Genomic DNA, 16,031 nt, shown 5'->3' on the forward strand with positions numbered 1-16,031 from the left:
TGTCTAGGTTCAAAGCTTCAAAAGACAGGCTGATTCTCCTGATAGGAGCTAGTGCAGTTGGTGACTCTAAGTTGAAGCAAGTGCTTATTTACCATTCTGAAAATCCTAGGGCCCTTAAGAATTTTGCTAAATCTACTTTGCCTGTGCTGTATAGATGGAACGAGAAAAGCTGGTTGACAGCACATCTGTTTACAACATGGTTTACTGAATATTTTAAGCCCACTGTTGAGAACAGTGCTCAGAAAAGATTTCTTTCAAAATACTACTGCTCATTGACAATGTACCTGGTCTGATGGAGACATAAATTGAGATTCATGTTGTTTTCATGCCTGCTAACACAATATCTATTCTGTAGCCCCATGGATCATGGAACAATTTCAACTTTCAACACTTATTCTTTAAGAAATATATTTCGTAAGGCTGTAGCTGCCATAAATAGTGATTCCTCATTTAGATCTGGGCAAAGTAAATTGAAAACCTTCTGGAAAGGACTCACCATTCTAGATGCCATTAAGAACATTTGTGATTCATGGGAAGAGGTCAAAATATCAACATTAACAGGAGTTCGGAGGAAGTTGGAGCCCAACCCTCCAGGATGACTTTGAGGGGTTCAAGACTTCAGTGGAGGAAGTAACTGCAGATGCGGTGGAAAATAGCAAGAGAACTAGAATTAAAAGTGGAGCCTCAAGATGTGACTGGATTGCTGCAATCTCATGGTAAAACTTTAGTGAAAAGGGGTTGCTTCCATGGATGAGCAAAGAAAGTGGTTTCTTGAGATGAAATCTATTCCTGGTGAAGTTTGTTGAAATGACAAAGGATTTAGAATATGACCTAAATTTAGTTGATAAAGCAGCGGCAGAGTTTGAGAGGATTGATTCCAGTTTTGAAAGAACTTCTACTGTGGTAGAATGCTATCAAACAGCATTGCAGGCTACAAGGAAATTGTTTGTGAAAGGAAGAGTCGATTCATGCAGCAAACTTCAGTGTTATTTTAAGTTACTGCTACAGCCACCCCAACCTTCAGCAACCATCACCCTGATCAGTCAGCAGCCATCAACATCTAGGCAAGATGCTCCACCAGCAAAAAGATTATGACACGCTGAAGGCCCAGATGGTTAGCATCTTTTAGCAATAAAGTATTTTTAAATTAAGATATGTACATCATTCTTTTAGACATAATGCTATTGCACACTTCATAGACTACAGCATAGTTTAAACATAACTTTCGAACACACTGGGAAACCAAAAAATTCATGTGACTCACTTTCTTATAATATTTGCTTTATTTCTGTGGTCTGGAACTGAATCTGCAGTATCTCCAAGGTATGCCTGTGTGTGGAGAATGCATTGGGAGGAATAAGCCTGTAGGCAGGGAATCCAGTTGGGATGCCGCACTGGTCACCTAGGTGATCTGAACCAAGGGTAGTGGCTGTACCACATCTTAACTGGAAAGAAAGAATAATTCAAAATATATTAAGACATTGGTGTTCGACTGAATATGGAGGAGAGGGTAAAAGCCTACTAGCTTTTTTTGCTTGGCCAACTGGGTTGATGTTTCTGCCATTCACGGAGACTGGGAGAAACAGGAGATACCTTTTGTGCGTAGTTCCCCATTCAGTATGATGTGTGCCAAATTCACAAGGCTCGAGCTATGAGGTAATAGAAGATTTGTTTTGTACTCTGCAGCATCATATCGGAAATGCTTTTCTTTTTATTGAATCACTTGAACAATTAAGTCGAGAAATTTAAGGATAATTAGAACTATCTAATGATAGTTTATATAAATTTGAAAATCTTGATGAGAGTAAGAAGGAACATTTAAAGAAAATGAGTTTTCAAGTAAATGCATTTGTGTGAGTATACTTACAGGATGTGCTACAATCTTAGTTGCCTAAGGAGGGATCAAACCCGGGCCCTCAGCAGTGAAAGCAGGGAGTCCTAACCACTGGACTGCCAGGGAATTCCCCAGGATATGCAATTTTAGAGGCATATACTTAATTACTACCTAAAGTAAAACGAACTCTTCATGATTTGTGATATTTAATTTTTTAAAGGCTATAACTTCATAATAAATAACATGTAAAGTGTAAAATCTCGTTCCTGTCAGATCTTCTGAGGAAGCAAGTACTTCCCACATCCATCTATATCTCTGTTGTAACACTGTCCATTAATTGTGGTTAGGGAGCCGTGGGCTAGAAAGGACCTCTGTGGGTCATCCGCTCATACTTTACTCCAGGCAGAGTTATGCATAAAATCTTCCAGACAAATGGGTCTCCATCTATCCTAGTTTTATAGATCTCCAGGATAGGTTTCTTTGTCTGCTCTCATCTTTTCTCTTTTTCTTATATCCTGCAATGTCTTAGGCAGATGGGAATACAGTACCAGTGTTTCAAATTAGGTCGTGTCAGCAAATTAGGTCATATTAATCTGATAATTTTTCATGTATACAGTGTGATACTATGTAATGGTGTTGACATGTCATCCATGTGCTGTATAAACATTTATCCTGTTCTGCCTTTTGAGATTAAGTACTTATACTTCTTTGGGGGATAGAGGCTGTATAAGTTTTAAGTATGTTTGTTTTTACATTATTGAGATCTCTTTTTCAGATATTTCTTAATAAGAAATTTAATAATGATAATGGTAAGCAGTAAATGATAATGATAAACACTAAACAAAGGAAAAGACTGTAAAATAATAAATGTTACTAGTACAAAGTCAGTTACTGAAGGATCTCAGATAATTATAATTACTTTTCTTCCTCTATAACATTATTTTTATTTCTCTGTAATATTTGTTGAGACTATAATCGATGAAAATGAACAGATTTTTTTTTCAATTGAAGTATAGCTGATTGACAATGTTGTTTTAGTTTCTGCTGTACAGCACAATGATTCAGTTATATATGTATACATTCTTTTTTATATTCTTTTCCATTATGGTTTGTCACAGAATATTGACTATAGTTTCCTGTGCTACACAGTAGGAACTTGTTGTTTATCCATTCTACAATAATAGTTTACATTTGCTAGTCTGAAACTCCCAATCCATCCTTCCCCCATCCCCTCCCTTCCTCTTGGCAACCACAAGTCTTGAACAGATTCTTTAGATTTAGGATCAGCCTAATACTCTCCTAGAAAAAAACAGATGTAAGTTGTATGTGAACTCTCGGTTATTTTGTGGTACTTTGTAACAATGTCTCATTTTTAGAGAAAACCATTTTAAGAGAAATGCCAGTTATTTTTCTATGAAAGTGATTAAGTCAACCCATAATTTTAAATTTCCTGTCACTGTGGGGATGGCAGCATTTCTTAGTGCCTTAAAAACTTTGCACAGGCAAATTGCTTTAAACACAAAGCACATTTTCTGTTTGCTGTGTTGCCTCAGCCGCTTAAACAGGTAGAATCCTACTTATAATATGCAGTGAGGTATAATGAGATCACTGCAATGTTCCTGCCACACAGGGACTGGGATGTCGTGAGACTAGGGTGCCTCTTCCTGAGCCAATTGTTTTGTTTAGGAAAGGGTGTCTGGCTCTGAACCGGGCACTGTAGGCCCCTGTTTATTAGTAAGGAGATGGTCAGTAATAATAAAGGGCAAATAAAACAATGATATTATCATTTTAGAGCAGGAAGGAGATGGTATGTTAGCTACGTGGCTATGTGGAATGGAGGAAGGCTCTAGTAAAGATGTGGAAATATCCACTTGAGAAGGAAGAGTGGTTTAGGTTTTTGGGATGGCAGGAATGGTTAAGTCTGGATCACAGGTGGAGGGATTTGCCTTAGAGAAGAGAAGAAATACCTCTCTTGTACAAAAGGAAAGGAAGTGACGATGAGTAAAAGTAAGGAAAGGTAACAGAATTCTCACGTGATGAGTTCTGTTTTCTCTGGGCAGTGGGAAGTTTGAGAGCTAAGAGGCATAGGTTCTGATTTCGAAGAAAGTGGCAAAGGTTGAAATTGTTTTTGCAGTTTACTGGAGGAATATAGTAATAATAAGAGCTAACACTTTTACAGTGTTACCACGTGCCAACTGTTCCAAGTATATTTTATGCACTAACTCATTTAATTCTTACCACTCTAAAGGTAGTAATTTTTATCCCCTTTTATACGTTAGGGAAACAAGGCACAGAGTTTAAGTGACTTGCTCAGGGACCCTTAGATTGTAAATGACGGAGGCAGGATTTGAACATAGACAGTTTGGCTACAGAGTACGTGCACTTACCCATCATTCCACTAGGATAGCAGAATATTTAATATTTGTCGGTGACCATGGGTTTATGGTGACTCCTGTTTCCCTATTAGTGATTTTTTAGCATCCCTGTACAGGCATAGAGAAAGAAGATATAGAATTTAGAAGTCTATACATTCTGTATGTTATCATTTTAAACACCCAAAGAAGATTTATTCATGCGTAACTTCAGTTGTACAAAGTTGATAACCTTATTGACATGATCGATGGATGGAATTTAGAAAGAAATTGAGAATGTATCTCAAAATTGATTCAGTTTTTAAAGAATTAAATTAGCTCTTTTGATCAATGACTTTTATGATCAAATTCACATGAAATCAACCTTTATGAAGAAAGTTAAGTTCCTAATACTATTGCCTTTACTTTCTAACTTTGTCTAAATTTGGTTAACCCAATGGAGTAGGTTATTCATGGGAATGTTCTCTCTCATCCATCCTTGCCAGATAAATAGGTTAGATAGAATGATTAGGTAGAACAATTGCTTTATTATATCTTGTTCCAAAAAGTTTTATGAAAAGGTTTAGGATCTCAGGTTCTTTTGTAAAATTGTGTTGGCTAAGGTATTAAATTGGGGTTACTCTCTTCTTACGTACGGTATCATAGCCCTTCTGTTTCTCAGTGTAAAATGGGCTGCTTGCAAAACTGGGCCAGTGTCAAAAGATTAGATGTATTAGAATTGTTAGATTTCTATTTACAGATGGATTCATAAGCATGCCTAGAGATAAGAAAATCATGCTTCTAATAGTTCACCCAAACTATTTTTGGAAGTTTTCTATGGGGAAATTTTGGCATGGGGCTCTGTAAAAATGTCCAGAACACTGATAGAATATGGAATGACCATTTTCCCCTGAAGGCTGTCTTCTACCAGATTTGAAAATATTTTTTCAGGTTGATGGAATGGTTTCTAAATTAAGAACCATTGGCAGGGGGAAAGGGATAGCAGAAGACAAATTGCTACCCTTTCTTTGTGATGGTCTGCAGGGCAAGTAGGGAGGTGAATAAGCAATGCATGTTCTCTTTTACTTGTTACTTTCCTTTCCTCATTTAAGATCATTTTAAAGGATAAAAGGTAAGTTATCACAAATAAATTAGTAAGAAACACTATAAGGTGAAATAGATAAGTGAATAAAAACAAGAGAGGTGGGACTTCCCTGGTGGTGCAGTGGTTAAGAATCCACCTGCCAATGCAGGGGACACGGGTTCGATCCCTGGTCCAGGAAGATCCCACATCTGCAGAGCAACTAAGCCTGTGTGCCACAACTACTGAGCCTGCGCTCTACAGCCCACTAGCCACAACTACTGAACCTGTGTGCCACAACTGCTGAAGCCCATGTGCCTAGAGCCCATGCTCCACAACAAGATAAGCCACCACAATAAGAACCACACGCACCACAACGAAGAGTAACCCCCACTTGCCGCAGCTAGAGGAAGCCCGCGTGCAGCAACAAAGACCCAACACAGCCAAAAAAAAATAAAATAAAATAAATAAATTATAAAAATAAAAGAGGCAGAGAGGATATCAACTGATGAATGGACAAATAAAATGTGGTATGTCCACACAATGGAATGTTATTTGGCAATAAAAAAAAGAAGTTAAACACTGAAAAATGCTACAATGTGGATTAAAACATTATGCTAATAAAGAAACCAGTCACACAAGACCACATATTATGTGATTCCACTTATATTAAATGTCAAAATAGTCCAGTCGGGCTTCCCTGGTGGCGCAGTGGTTGAGAGTCCGCCTGCCACTGCAGGGGACATGGGTTTGAGCCCTGGTTCAGGAAGATCCCACACGCTGCGGAGCAGCTAAGCCCGTGCGCCATAACTGCTGAGCCTGTGCTCTAGAGCCTGCAAGCCACAACTGCTGAGCTTATGTTCTGCAACTACTGAAACCCACGCGCCTAGAGCCTGTGCTCCACAACAAGAGAAGCCACTGCAATGAGAAGCCCGCGCACCGCAACGAAGAGTAGCCCCCACTTGCCACAACTAGAGAAAAGCCCGCGGGCAGCAACGAAGACCCAATGCAGCCAAAAATAAATAAATATATTAAAAAAACAAAATAGTCCAGTCCATAGATACAGAAAATAGATTAGTTTTTGCCTACAGCTAGGGGTGATCTAGGGACCTGCAGTGGGGGTGGGGTGATTGCTAAGAGATGAAAGATTTTGTTTGGGGTAATGAAGATATTCTGAAATTGTGGTGAAGGATGTACAACTCTGAATATACTAAAGGCTATTCAATGCTTTCATCAATAGCCTCCATAGTAGCCTCAGGGTGACCGCTGCAATTCCTGGTATCAAGTGCAGGCCATATGTCCAAAGCAAGGAAGAGCTTTCCATAATGTCCCTTTTGTCAGTTAGGATTTTTTTGAAACCTCCAGCAAATTTCCCATGTTTCTTACTAGTCAGAATCACTTGCAGGGGGAATGAAAGTGCTAGGCTTGCTTAGACCTATCACAATTCACCTCTTGTTGACTAATAAGGGCTTAAAGAGTTGTCCTTAAAGTATGTGCCCACCAGATATCTAAACAGAACTGCCGTTTAGTCTGGGGCCTGAGGACTTCAAAACTTAAGGAGAAGCTTCTTTTCTGATCCTTGTTAAAACAGTAAGGAAGACTTGGAGTCAACTCTACTGCAGTTGAGGAGAGAGATCACTCATCGCTGAACACAGGGAGAGGTGGGGATTTATAGCCAACAAGCAGGATCAAGAGGTTGGTGGATGGAAAATTACTAAGAGGAGACATCAAGGGTAGGGGGATTCTTGCTAAACTGGTTGCTCCTGCCAGCAGCATGTGCTTGTCTGGAAGATTAAACTATGCATGTCTGAGTACGCAGGCTGGTACAGTGAAACTATGAATGGCTCATTAAATCATTTATGGTTTCTTTGGTCGCTCACTCTCCTACTTGGATAACCGGTGATTCTAGAGCTTCTTGCTGCGGGGTTGTCTGCACTTGTCAGTTTGAAACCAAGGCCAAAACAGGTTTCTTGCTAAAAGAAGGCGAAGGAATTAGCTATCAAAAGTGGGGATGAGGAACTTGATCAGATACCAAGAGTCGATCAGGTGTCAAGTTTGGAAGCATTCTTGATAAACTGACTTAGCAGGATTCTTGTGAAGACTGGGCCTGGCAAGGGCAAGACAGAAGGCCAAAGTTGAGGCCTAGTCAAAAACAGGGCTCAGAGAAGCGTAACTGAAGTTCGGTCAAGGAGAAAGTCTTTGTCACAGCTCCAGTTGGGTGTTGTTTTCTTTTTTCACTCTTTCTCCGTCTTATTTTATGGTTAAAGGCTGACAACGTAAAGTACCTTTCATCAGGTCTTTAATGCAATGTAGGTTTTTCTTTAACTACTTTTACTTCAAAATATGATGTACACCTATTCACTGAAAAAAAATGTAGAAATAAATTGTACAACATATTCTCTTTATTTCTGCATTTCTTTAAATGAGATGAAGTGTGTAGTCTTCATTAATTATTTAAATTAGAACTTTGACTCGACTCACAGACACAGTACTAACAGACCAATTTCAGTAAAATAAGATGGAATTGTGAACATGGCAGCTTCTACAAAACCTGAACCAGTATAATCAAAACGCTGACCATTGACAGAACCTGCCATTCCTATATAATATGCACTTAAGATACTTTAAAAGCAAATTTCTGCTCAGATACCTTAAAATATGACAATGCAGTGACTGTTTTATTTAGAACAGAATCAGAACAGGGGAAATGCATGTATAGTTAATTTTAAAATGCAAACCTGTGCAGACCCCAACCTAAGAACCTAAGAGAATCCCGAAGTTCCTTTGTTACATAGATGTTTTGGTTCTCCAAACACATTCTCTCCTAGGAAGCAGTGTCACAATGATGGTTAAGTTAACAGGTTAGTCCCGAAAGACTGTTTAGGCCATTGAACTTTATATAATTGAACTTTATGTTAATAGTAACCATAAGCCTTTCTGAACCTGTGATTGGAAGGAATAGGGAGTGGGGGCTTGAGCTTTGGCATGAGCAGTTTCTGGTTGTACTGAGGAGGGTTTGATGTTAGTGGAGGAGACTGGCAGAAACAGCTTGCTTGTGAAGAGGTGGGGAATGCATCTGAGACTAGGGGTACAGTGATTATATAGTTTGTAAGTCTGCAGTGGCTGGTAAATGAATGCACCTTAAAAATACTCCAACTTGATATGTACTTTTTGAAAGGCTTATCACAGTAAATATAGCTCTTTAGGCAAACATGCAGTTTATTAAAGTGGTTCAGTTACCATGGCAACATATCTGGAATTTATAGCTCCTTATTTTGAGAGGGCTTCATTTCCACTTTCTGAGGCACTGAAGTCCAAGGCTAAAGTTCTTAACAGCCTCCAGTCTCATTGTGGGAATTTTTATTGTTTAGAAAACTTAGACATACAAAATTTAGCTTGCAGAATCAATCTTGTGACTTCATAGTCATATGCATGAATTTTAAATAGGTATTTTTCAATTTCAAAATGCCCCCGTTTTAAAATTTTTTTAGTTATTATCAAAGCTACATATGATCATAATTTAACGAGAAGAAATAGACATTTCAAAAAATAATGGTCCCCTAAACTTATTCCCCAGAGGCAACCACTTTCTTTTCTTTTAGCTGATTTTTTGGGGATTTACTTCAAATCCCTCAGCAATGTGTTTATCTTGCTTCTTGGTGTGTATTACTGCTTGCTTTGTAATTTGAGCTGTCATCTATTGGCTTCCCAATATGGAAGATACAATTTTAGCTCTTTCACCCCTCAGCCCCACCCTCACACCCAGACCTTTCCCCTATTCCCATTCTTCTAACAAAGTGATAGGTAGGGAGGTAGGTAGATTGATAAATTGACAGATCAATCTATCAATAGAAAGAGTTGAAGAGATACAGTTTTACTAATTTTATAGAAATGTATACTAATTTTGGCTTGATCACTATTCACCATGTATATTATTAGAACCATGTTTATAATATTTACAGATGAACCATGTAATATACTATCGATATACTATGGATATTTTCTTTTTTCTTTTACAACTCATTTTCACTAATTCATCCTCAAACTTTACCTTAGTCGTTCAGTCTTCTCTCAGTACCTTTAAGCATTAGAATTGCATTAATTTTATCTTCTTAAACAAATCTTCCCTGCAGCATTTGATCAGCTGCAGTCTGGACCATTGCTCTTTGGATCTGTTGCAGAGCTCTCATCCAGGGGTTTTTCTTTATTTCTCCTGTGTGCTGAATTACCTCTTTTTTTACATATATATTACTTTCTTTATTTGTTTACTCCATTGTTTGGCTGGACCACATGTAGCCTCCCAAGAAAGCGTATATTGGAGGTAAATTGTTTGAAACCCCTGCCTGTTTGAAAATGCCTTTGTTCTACTTTTATATCTGATTTTTAATTTGGCTGGACATAAATTGTTAGTTAGAAATCACTTTCTCTCAAAATTTTCAGTATTGATGTTGAGATATCCAATGCAATTCAAATTTTTTATTTTGTTTTGTTCGTGAAATCTATTCTTCCCCTTTCTGGAAGCTTAGAGAATCGTTTGTTTGTTCCCAGTGTTCTAAAATTTCATGATGATGGGCCTCGCTCTGGATCCATTTTCATCCATTGTGAAGGATCTTCAGTGGGCATTTTACAGTTTCCATTTTGGAAACTTACAGCTTTAAGTTCTATAAAATATTCTTAATTTTTTTATTATTCCCTTTTTTTCTGTATTGTTTTCTGGAACTTTTATTTTTCATATATTGCCCTCATGGCCTGGTTCTATAATTTTCTTATATTTTATATTTTCTGTGTTTTTTTCCATCTACTTCCTAGAAGATTTTCTTAGCTTAGTAACCAGTGCATTTTTAATTTCTGCTACTATATTTTTACTCTTCAAGAGTACTCCCCCACCCCACCCCCCCAACTCTTCCTTTTTTGTAGCATCCTGTTCTTGTTTTATAAATGTAATCTCTTCTAGTTTTTTTCCTCTCTCTGCATAGTTTATCTGTTCATATAGGTTGCTTTCCATAAATGTCTGGTGATCCTTGATTGTTTGCTTATATTTACAAGTAAGACATTAAATGCTGACTAGAAGCTCTTCGTGGATATGTCTTGTAAACTATGGCCTTCAATAAAAAGTGATTTGATTGGGATGTCTTGTTGAGGAACCCCAATATCAATATCTTTAGTCTTTTGTCTTTGGTCAGATATTCTAGAAAAGGATCATTTTATATGATTCTGCTCCCCTGCCTAGAGGACATAAGCCTGTTTGTCTGTTTTGGAACCCTTGGGGGTAAGAAGGGGGAGGGGGAGGGATAGATCTCAGCCTTTATTATGTAACTTTCATTTAATTCCCATGATTTTTGCAGGATGACCTACCATCAATGTAGCATTCCTCCATCTAGATACCCTCTATTTTGCCCTTTCCAGAAAATAAATCTATAGTTTTCTGCCAGGATGGATTGGGAAGTCATCTATTATGTGGACTACGTAGAGAAAAGATATGGATCAGTGTTGCACATATTCAGCTACTTAAACAATCTTTCAAACAATCCTCCTGTTTTAGCCACACCCCCATCCTCACTTCCAGAGGTGACATTTCCTGATCACTTTCAGATCACTCCATTTTAAATCAGGTACTTCTCAACACTCCGTACTGGCAGCTTAAGAACTGTCAGGTTGGCTAATCAGTTACCAGGCATCTGTCTACTTTTTAGCTTCCAAAGTTTTGTTGCTATTGATCTGTCTCCAATTTTCTTTTTCTCTATACATTTTTCTGTCATTTAAATATAGCACTGAGAAGGAGTGGAGGTTAAATATATTCAGCCTGCTATCTTTTCCCAAAATGTCTAACTAGTTTTTCGCAGTTAAGAGACACTATATTCATGTTTTAAATTTAATTCATGCTATCCACTTTAAATTTAACTCCTATTTAATTCATCTCATATTGATTTCTTACTCTTAATTGGTAACCTGGCCTCAAGTTAACTAAGAAAACCCTATTCAGTATGAACTTGTTTGATTTTCTCCCTTCTACCTCACAATTTTTTTGTATTCCTCCCTGTTCTCTCTTGTGCTCTTAATCGCATTACTCCAGCCTCTTCTGAGACCTTCTCCATCCTAGAGGCAAGCTAAATCCCCTCATTTTCCATTTCTCTTAGCCTTTCTGCACCTTCAACAACCTATTTGTAAACCTACCTAAGTTTCTTAGTTTAAAAAAATGAATAGCCCAACTTTTCATAATCTTTAAACTTCAGCCCAGCTTTCTTACTTTTTCAGTCTTTCCCACACACAAAAAAACGTCATTTGACTTTTTATCTTCCATTTTCTCCTTCACTCTATTCCACTTAGTCTTCTATATGAGCCCTTTTTTAAAAAAATATTTATTTATTTATCTTGACTGTACTAGGTTTTCATTGCGACATGTGGGATCTTCCTTGCAGCATGCGGGATCTTTAGTTGCAGCATGCAGGCTCTTAGTTGCGTCATGCAGACTTCTTAGTTGCAGTATGCATGTGGGATCTAGTTCCCTGACCAGGGATTGAACCCAGGCCCCCTGCATTGGGAGGGCAGAGCCCTACCCACTGGACCACCAGGAAAGTCCCTATATGAGCTTTTTTTTGAAAATTACTTTCTAAACAAAACCACCAACCCCTTCCTCGCCACAGCCAACTTGACTACCTACTTTCCTTTGAGACTCTTTCCCTGTCTTGTTTTTTAAAATCTAATTCTTATCTTGCTCTTGTTTTACTTCTCAGTTTTTTTTCCCTCTCTTGTCCCTCTTCTTCCGTGTGCTCCTTTACTTGTGGGCTTCTACTTTAGGCTACCTAGAGAACAAAACAATTAAAAGTTCATAGAAACTTACTGATTTTCCAAGTTTTTCTTGCTTTATTAAAGAAAATGACATGATTTTTAAATAAACGTTTTTATGACAATAATGTTTAACTTTTAATATTTAGGCAGGTGCTGTAAAGGATTATATTAAGATGATGCTTCAGAACGATTCGCTTAAATTTCTGGTTTTTGCACATCATTTAAGCATGCTCCAAGCTTGCACAGAAGCCGTCATAGAAAACAAGGTATGTTACCATAATTCTATAAAGCACTTCTTAGAATGCAGGGGTTTTTTTTGTTTTTTGTTTTGTTTTTTCGGTACATGGGCCTCTCACTGTTGTGGCCTCTCCCGTTGCGGAGCACAGGCTCCGGACGCGCAGGCTCAGCAGCCATGGCTCACGGGCCCAGCCACTTCCCAGCATGTGGGATCTTCCCGGACCGGGGCACAAACCCGCGTCCCCTGCATCGGCAGGCAGACTCTCAACTACTGCGCCACCAGGGAAGCCCTAGAATGCAGTTTTTAATATACTAAGCATCAATTGTAGTTTTATTACTGAGCTTTTTTGCCTTCTTTAGATGATGGGATGGTATTATATCTATAAATTATTATGTATTTTTATTGCAGTTATACTAATATTTCTGTTGTATTGGTAATATACTATTAAGTTTTCCCTTTTATACCAGTCATAATTTTCCACTGATCAAATTATCTGGATTGATTAAAATATGCTGCCTTGATAGGCTATAATGTGAATTCTGGTTTTGTTACTGGACCATTTGAGATTGGTATAGGCAGTTAAAATTTTTTGTTTACCAACATGGTGGCCTTAGAATGTGGGTGATTTTGAGGGGAAAAAAGAATGATTTCAGCCAATTTTAGTGCCCAGCCGCAGTCATACCTTTTAAACTTCCAGGCAGCCTACTCTATAGAATATGATTATTAAGATTTAGTGTAGGTGGGTTTGAAACATATGCCCAGGTAAGCGCCACCAACCTCCTGGCCTCACTGCATTCTATTCCGTCCACCTTGTTTTCCAACAGCCCTATTGGCCACAGCATGTGCCATTTTTTCTTTCAGAGTGTAAACCTTGTTACATCCACTGTAAGCGTGTCATATGTGCTAAGGGCTTCCAGAGGTGCTCTGAATCCGCCAGAGAAAGTTCCTGACAAATTATTTGAGCTTAATATACATGTAGCAGCAGAACCACTTGCCTGTGCAGGTAGATATTTTAAAGGGAGGAATAAAGCCATATTTTTTTAAAACTTTGTATACATATTCAAGCATTTGCTAATATGTTCATTAACATTACCAAAGATGTAATTCTAGTGTTTTCTTCATAGAAAAATTTATGATAATATGATATAGTAAAGTGCTGTATATTAAAAGATGCTTTATCATTATCACATTGTATCTGTGAAACACCCTCTGAGGAAGAGATAGTTAGCCTTAGAAATAAATTTTAAATGATTGAACAGTAATGTTAGATTTTTTATTCTGATTCATTACACCTTAAAACCACCGGAATCTTTTCTAAGTGTGTCTCTTCCCACTCCCACTTTACTGGTATGTTTAGAATCCCATTTAGTGTCACGAAGAGTTAAAAACATAGGTAAAACTCTCCCTAGCCTGACAATGCGTTTTCTTTAGAAAGACCCTCAGAAGATTCTGTAATCTCCCTTGATGGATATTAAGTGGATCACTGGTCAATTTATGTCTGTTTTGTGAAGACATAGAAAGTTGATAAGGGGCATTCTATTTAATGATTAACTTGATGATTCCCTTATAAAACTGAGTATTTGTATGTCTCAACTATTTAAGGCAACGTTTTCCATAAAAGTGCATATAAAAATGAGGCAATTTGAAATTCAGGGCTTATATTTGTTTTTACAAAGTTGAGTAATAAGTTCTTTTTAGTTATTCTAACACACTGATTGCTCCTTTTTCTCAACTCACATCATTCTTAACAGATAGCACTGTTCAGTTTAGCATTTAATGTTTCCTCACTTTGTAAAAATGTATTTGGGCGCCTTGGTTCCCTACCTCAGTGGAGATGACCATGTCACATATTTCGTTTAAGTTTAATAATGCGAGAAAAGAGAACTCAAATGGTACATTAAAAAAAATGTTTTCCCAGTTAATGTTGCGACATTTCCGGACTACTCTTCATGAATCCCTAATACATGGGCAGAATCTTCTTTTTCTTTTCTCACATGTCTGACTTTATTTTTACTTTGGAATTAGTGATCCTGTTACTTTAGAATTAGTCTGATCCATGATTTAAAGTTTGCTTATTAATTTACATAGAATGTTACTGATAACAACATTAGCTTAATCCAGTAATGATTATAGAGCTCCTGTTATATCTGTGGCATCACACCTGGCATTGATGGTATGAAGATGAACTAGACATAGATCCCACTCTCAAGTAGCTTAAAAGATTTAAAAATACAAAATTGTTATAAGAAGCTATTAAGAAATCTGGTTAAGATTCTTCTTGTATTGGCCTTTCTCACCTCCTGAGATGACCCACACCCTGTCTGGGGAGTGTGTTTCTCTCTGAATAAATCCGCTTCTTGCCTATCACTTTGTCTCTCACTGAATTCTTTCTGTGATGAGACATCAAGAACCTGAGCTTCATTAAGTCCTGACACCAGCTAGACCAACTCCCGCTCATCGTCAACACCATTGGGGACGCCTTCTGTGCTGTTTCTTAGCGACAACTTTTTGGGCACTATCATCTGTTTGGGAGACTGCCTTGGAAGGGATAACATTTAAAATCGATCCAGGACTTCTACTCCTGAATACATACTTCAGATAAACTGACACAGGAACACAAAGAGGCAGAGACATCTGTGAAGGTATTCCCTGCAGCACAGTTTGCAATACCCCAGAACTGGAAACAACTGTCTATCAAACAACAAATAGAGTACTATGATATTAGTAAAAAAAAAAAAAAATTATTCTTGTGTAACATTTACTAACCTGTCATCTTCACCACTTTCTGTTTTATTATGTGAACATAAAAATAAGCTGTAAAATATGTATAGTAAGATGGATGCATAGGAGCTTGTCCTAATTTTGCCGTTTCCCTTGTTGTTGGTGGTAGACTCGTTACATTAGGATTGATGGAAGTGTTCCATCTTCAGAAAGAATACACCTGGTTAATCAGTTTCAAAAGGATCCTGAGACTCGTGTGGCTATTCTAAGCATTCAGGCTGCTGGTCAGGTAAGAAGTTTCAGGTCTGAATTTGATAATGAATTGTTGAGATGATAAAAATGTCAAGATGATTAACCATAACTATAACTTTATATCTGGTGTGATAAATATTCATTCTACTTTGGAGAGTGCTAGAAAGTGTAACAGAAGGAGACCTCAACACCTCTGACTAGGCTTCCTAAATTTTCAAGGAGATAATTTCCTAAAAGAATATAGCTAGTGTGATTATAATACTTTTCCATGATCTTTTCCTTCCTTTGAATTTGCATAGACTTTTCTCATCCCTTTCTTTATAGCACTTATCTGACTTGGTTGTTTTCATCAGAGTCTGTGAGGCAAGGTGGCCTGAGGGAAAAGAACTCTTCTGAACTTTTCATAGAGTGCCCTTGGTTTGTCCTTTAGAGTTAGGTTTGGCTGTAAGTAAATGAAAACCCAAATTAAGAATGACTTAAATCACAAAGTTTTATTCTCTGATATAGGCAGTCTAAGGCTAGCATGGTAGTTTCTTAGCACTTAGGCCCCTTCTGGTTTTCTGCTTTACCACTCCTAGCAGATATCTCTTTTTTTTTAAATTTAATTTAATTTAATTTAATTTTTTTTATACAGCAGGTTCTTATTTGTCATCCATTTTATACACATCAGTGTATACATGTCAATCCCAATCGCCCAATTCATCACACCACCACCCCCACCCCCCGCGGCTTTCCCCCCTTGGTGTCCATACGTTTGTCCTCTAC

At 37.7% G+C, this 16,031-nt stretch overlaps 1 protein-coding gene across 7 annotated transcripts in view; it reads left to right on the forward strand.

The window, feature by feature from the left end:
* The window catches only part of ZRANB3 (zinc finger RANBP2-type containing 3), a 279,900-nt gene that overhangs the window by 198,370 nt on the left and 65,499 nt on the right, over window positions 1–16,031 (forward strand). For all 7 annotated transcript variants that reach the window (XM_089916041.1, XM_089916045.1, XM_089916044.1 and 4 more), the window contains 2 exons: window positions 12,202–12,321; window positions 15,184–15,303. In XM_089916041.1, coding sequence (XP_089772167.1) covers window positions 12,202–12,321; window positions 15,184–15,303 — 240 coding nt within the window. The remainder of the gene's footprint in view (window positions 1–12,201; window positions 12,322–15,183; window positions 15,304–16,031) is intronic.

This window comes from Delphinapterus leucas, chromosome 8, assembly GCF_059928025.1.
Source record: "Delphinapterus leucas isolate spDelLeu-1000000601 "Yukka" chromosome 8, BTC_Dleu_Yukka2, whole genome shotgun sequence".
In the NCBI taxonomy this organism is placed as follows: domain Eukaryota; kingdom Metazoa; phylum Chordata; class Mammalia; order Artiodactyla; family Monodontidae; genus Delphinapterus; species Delphinapterus leucas.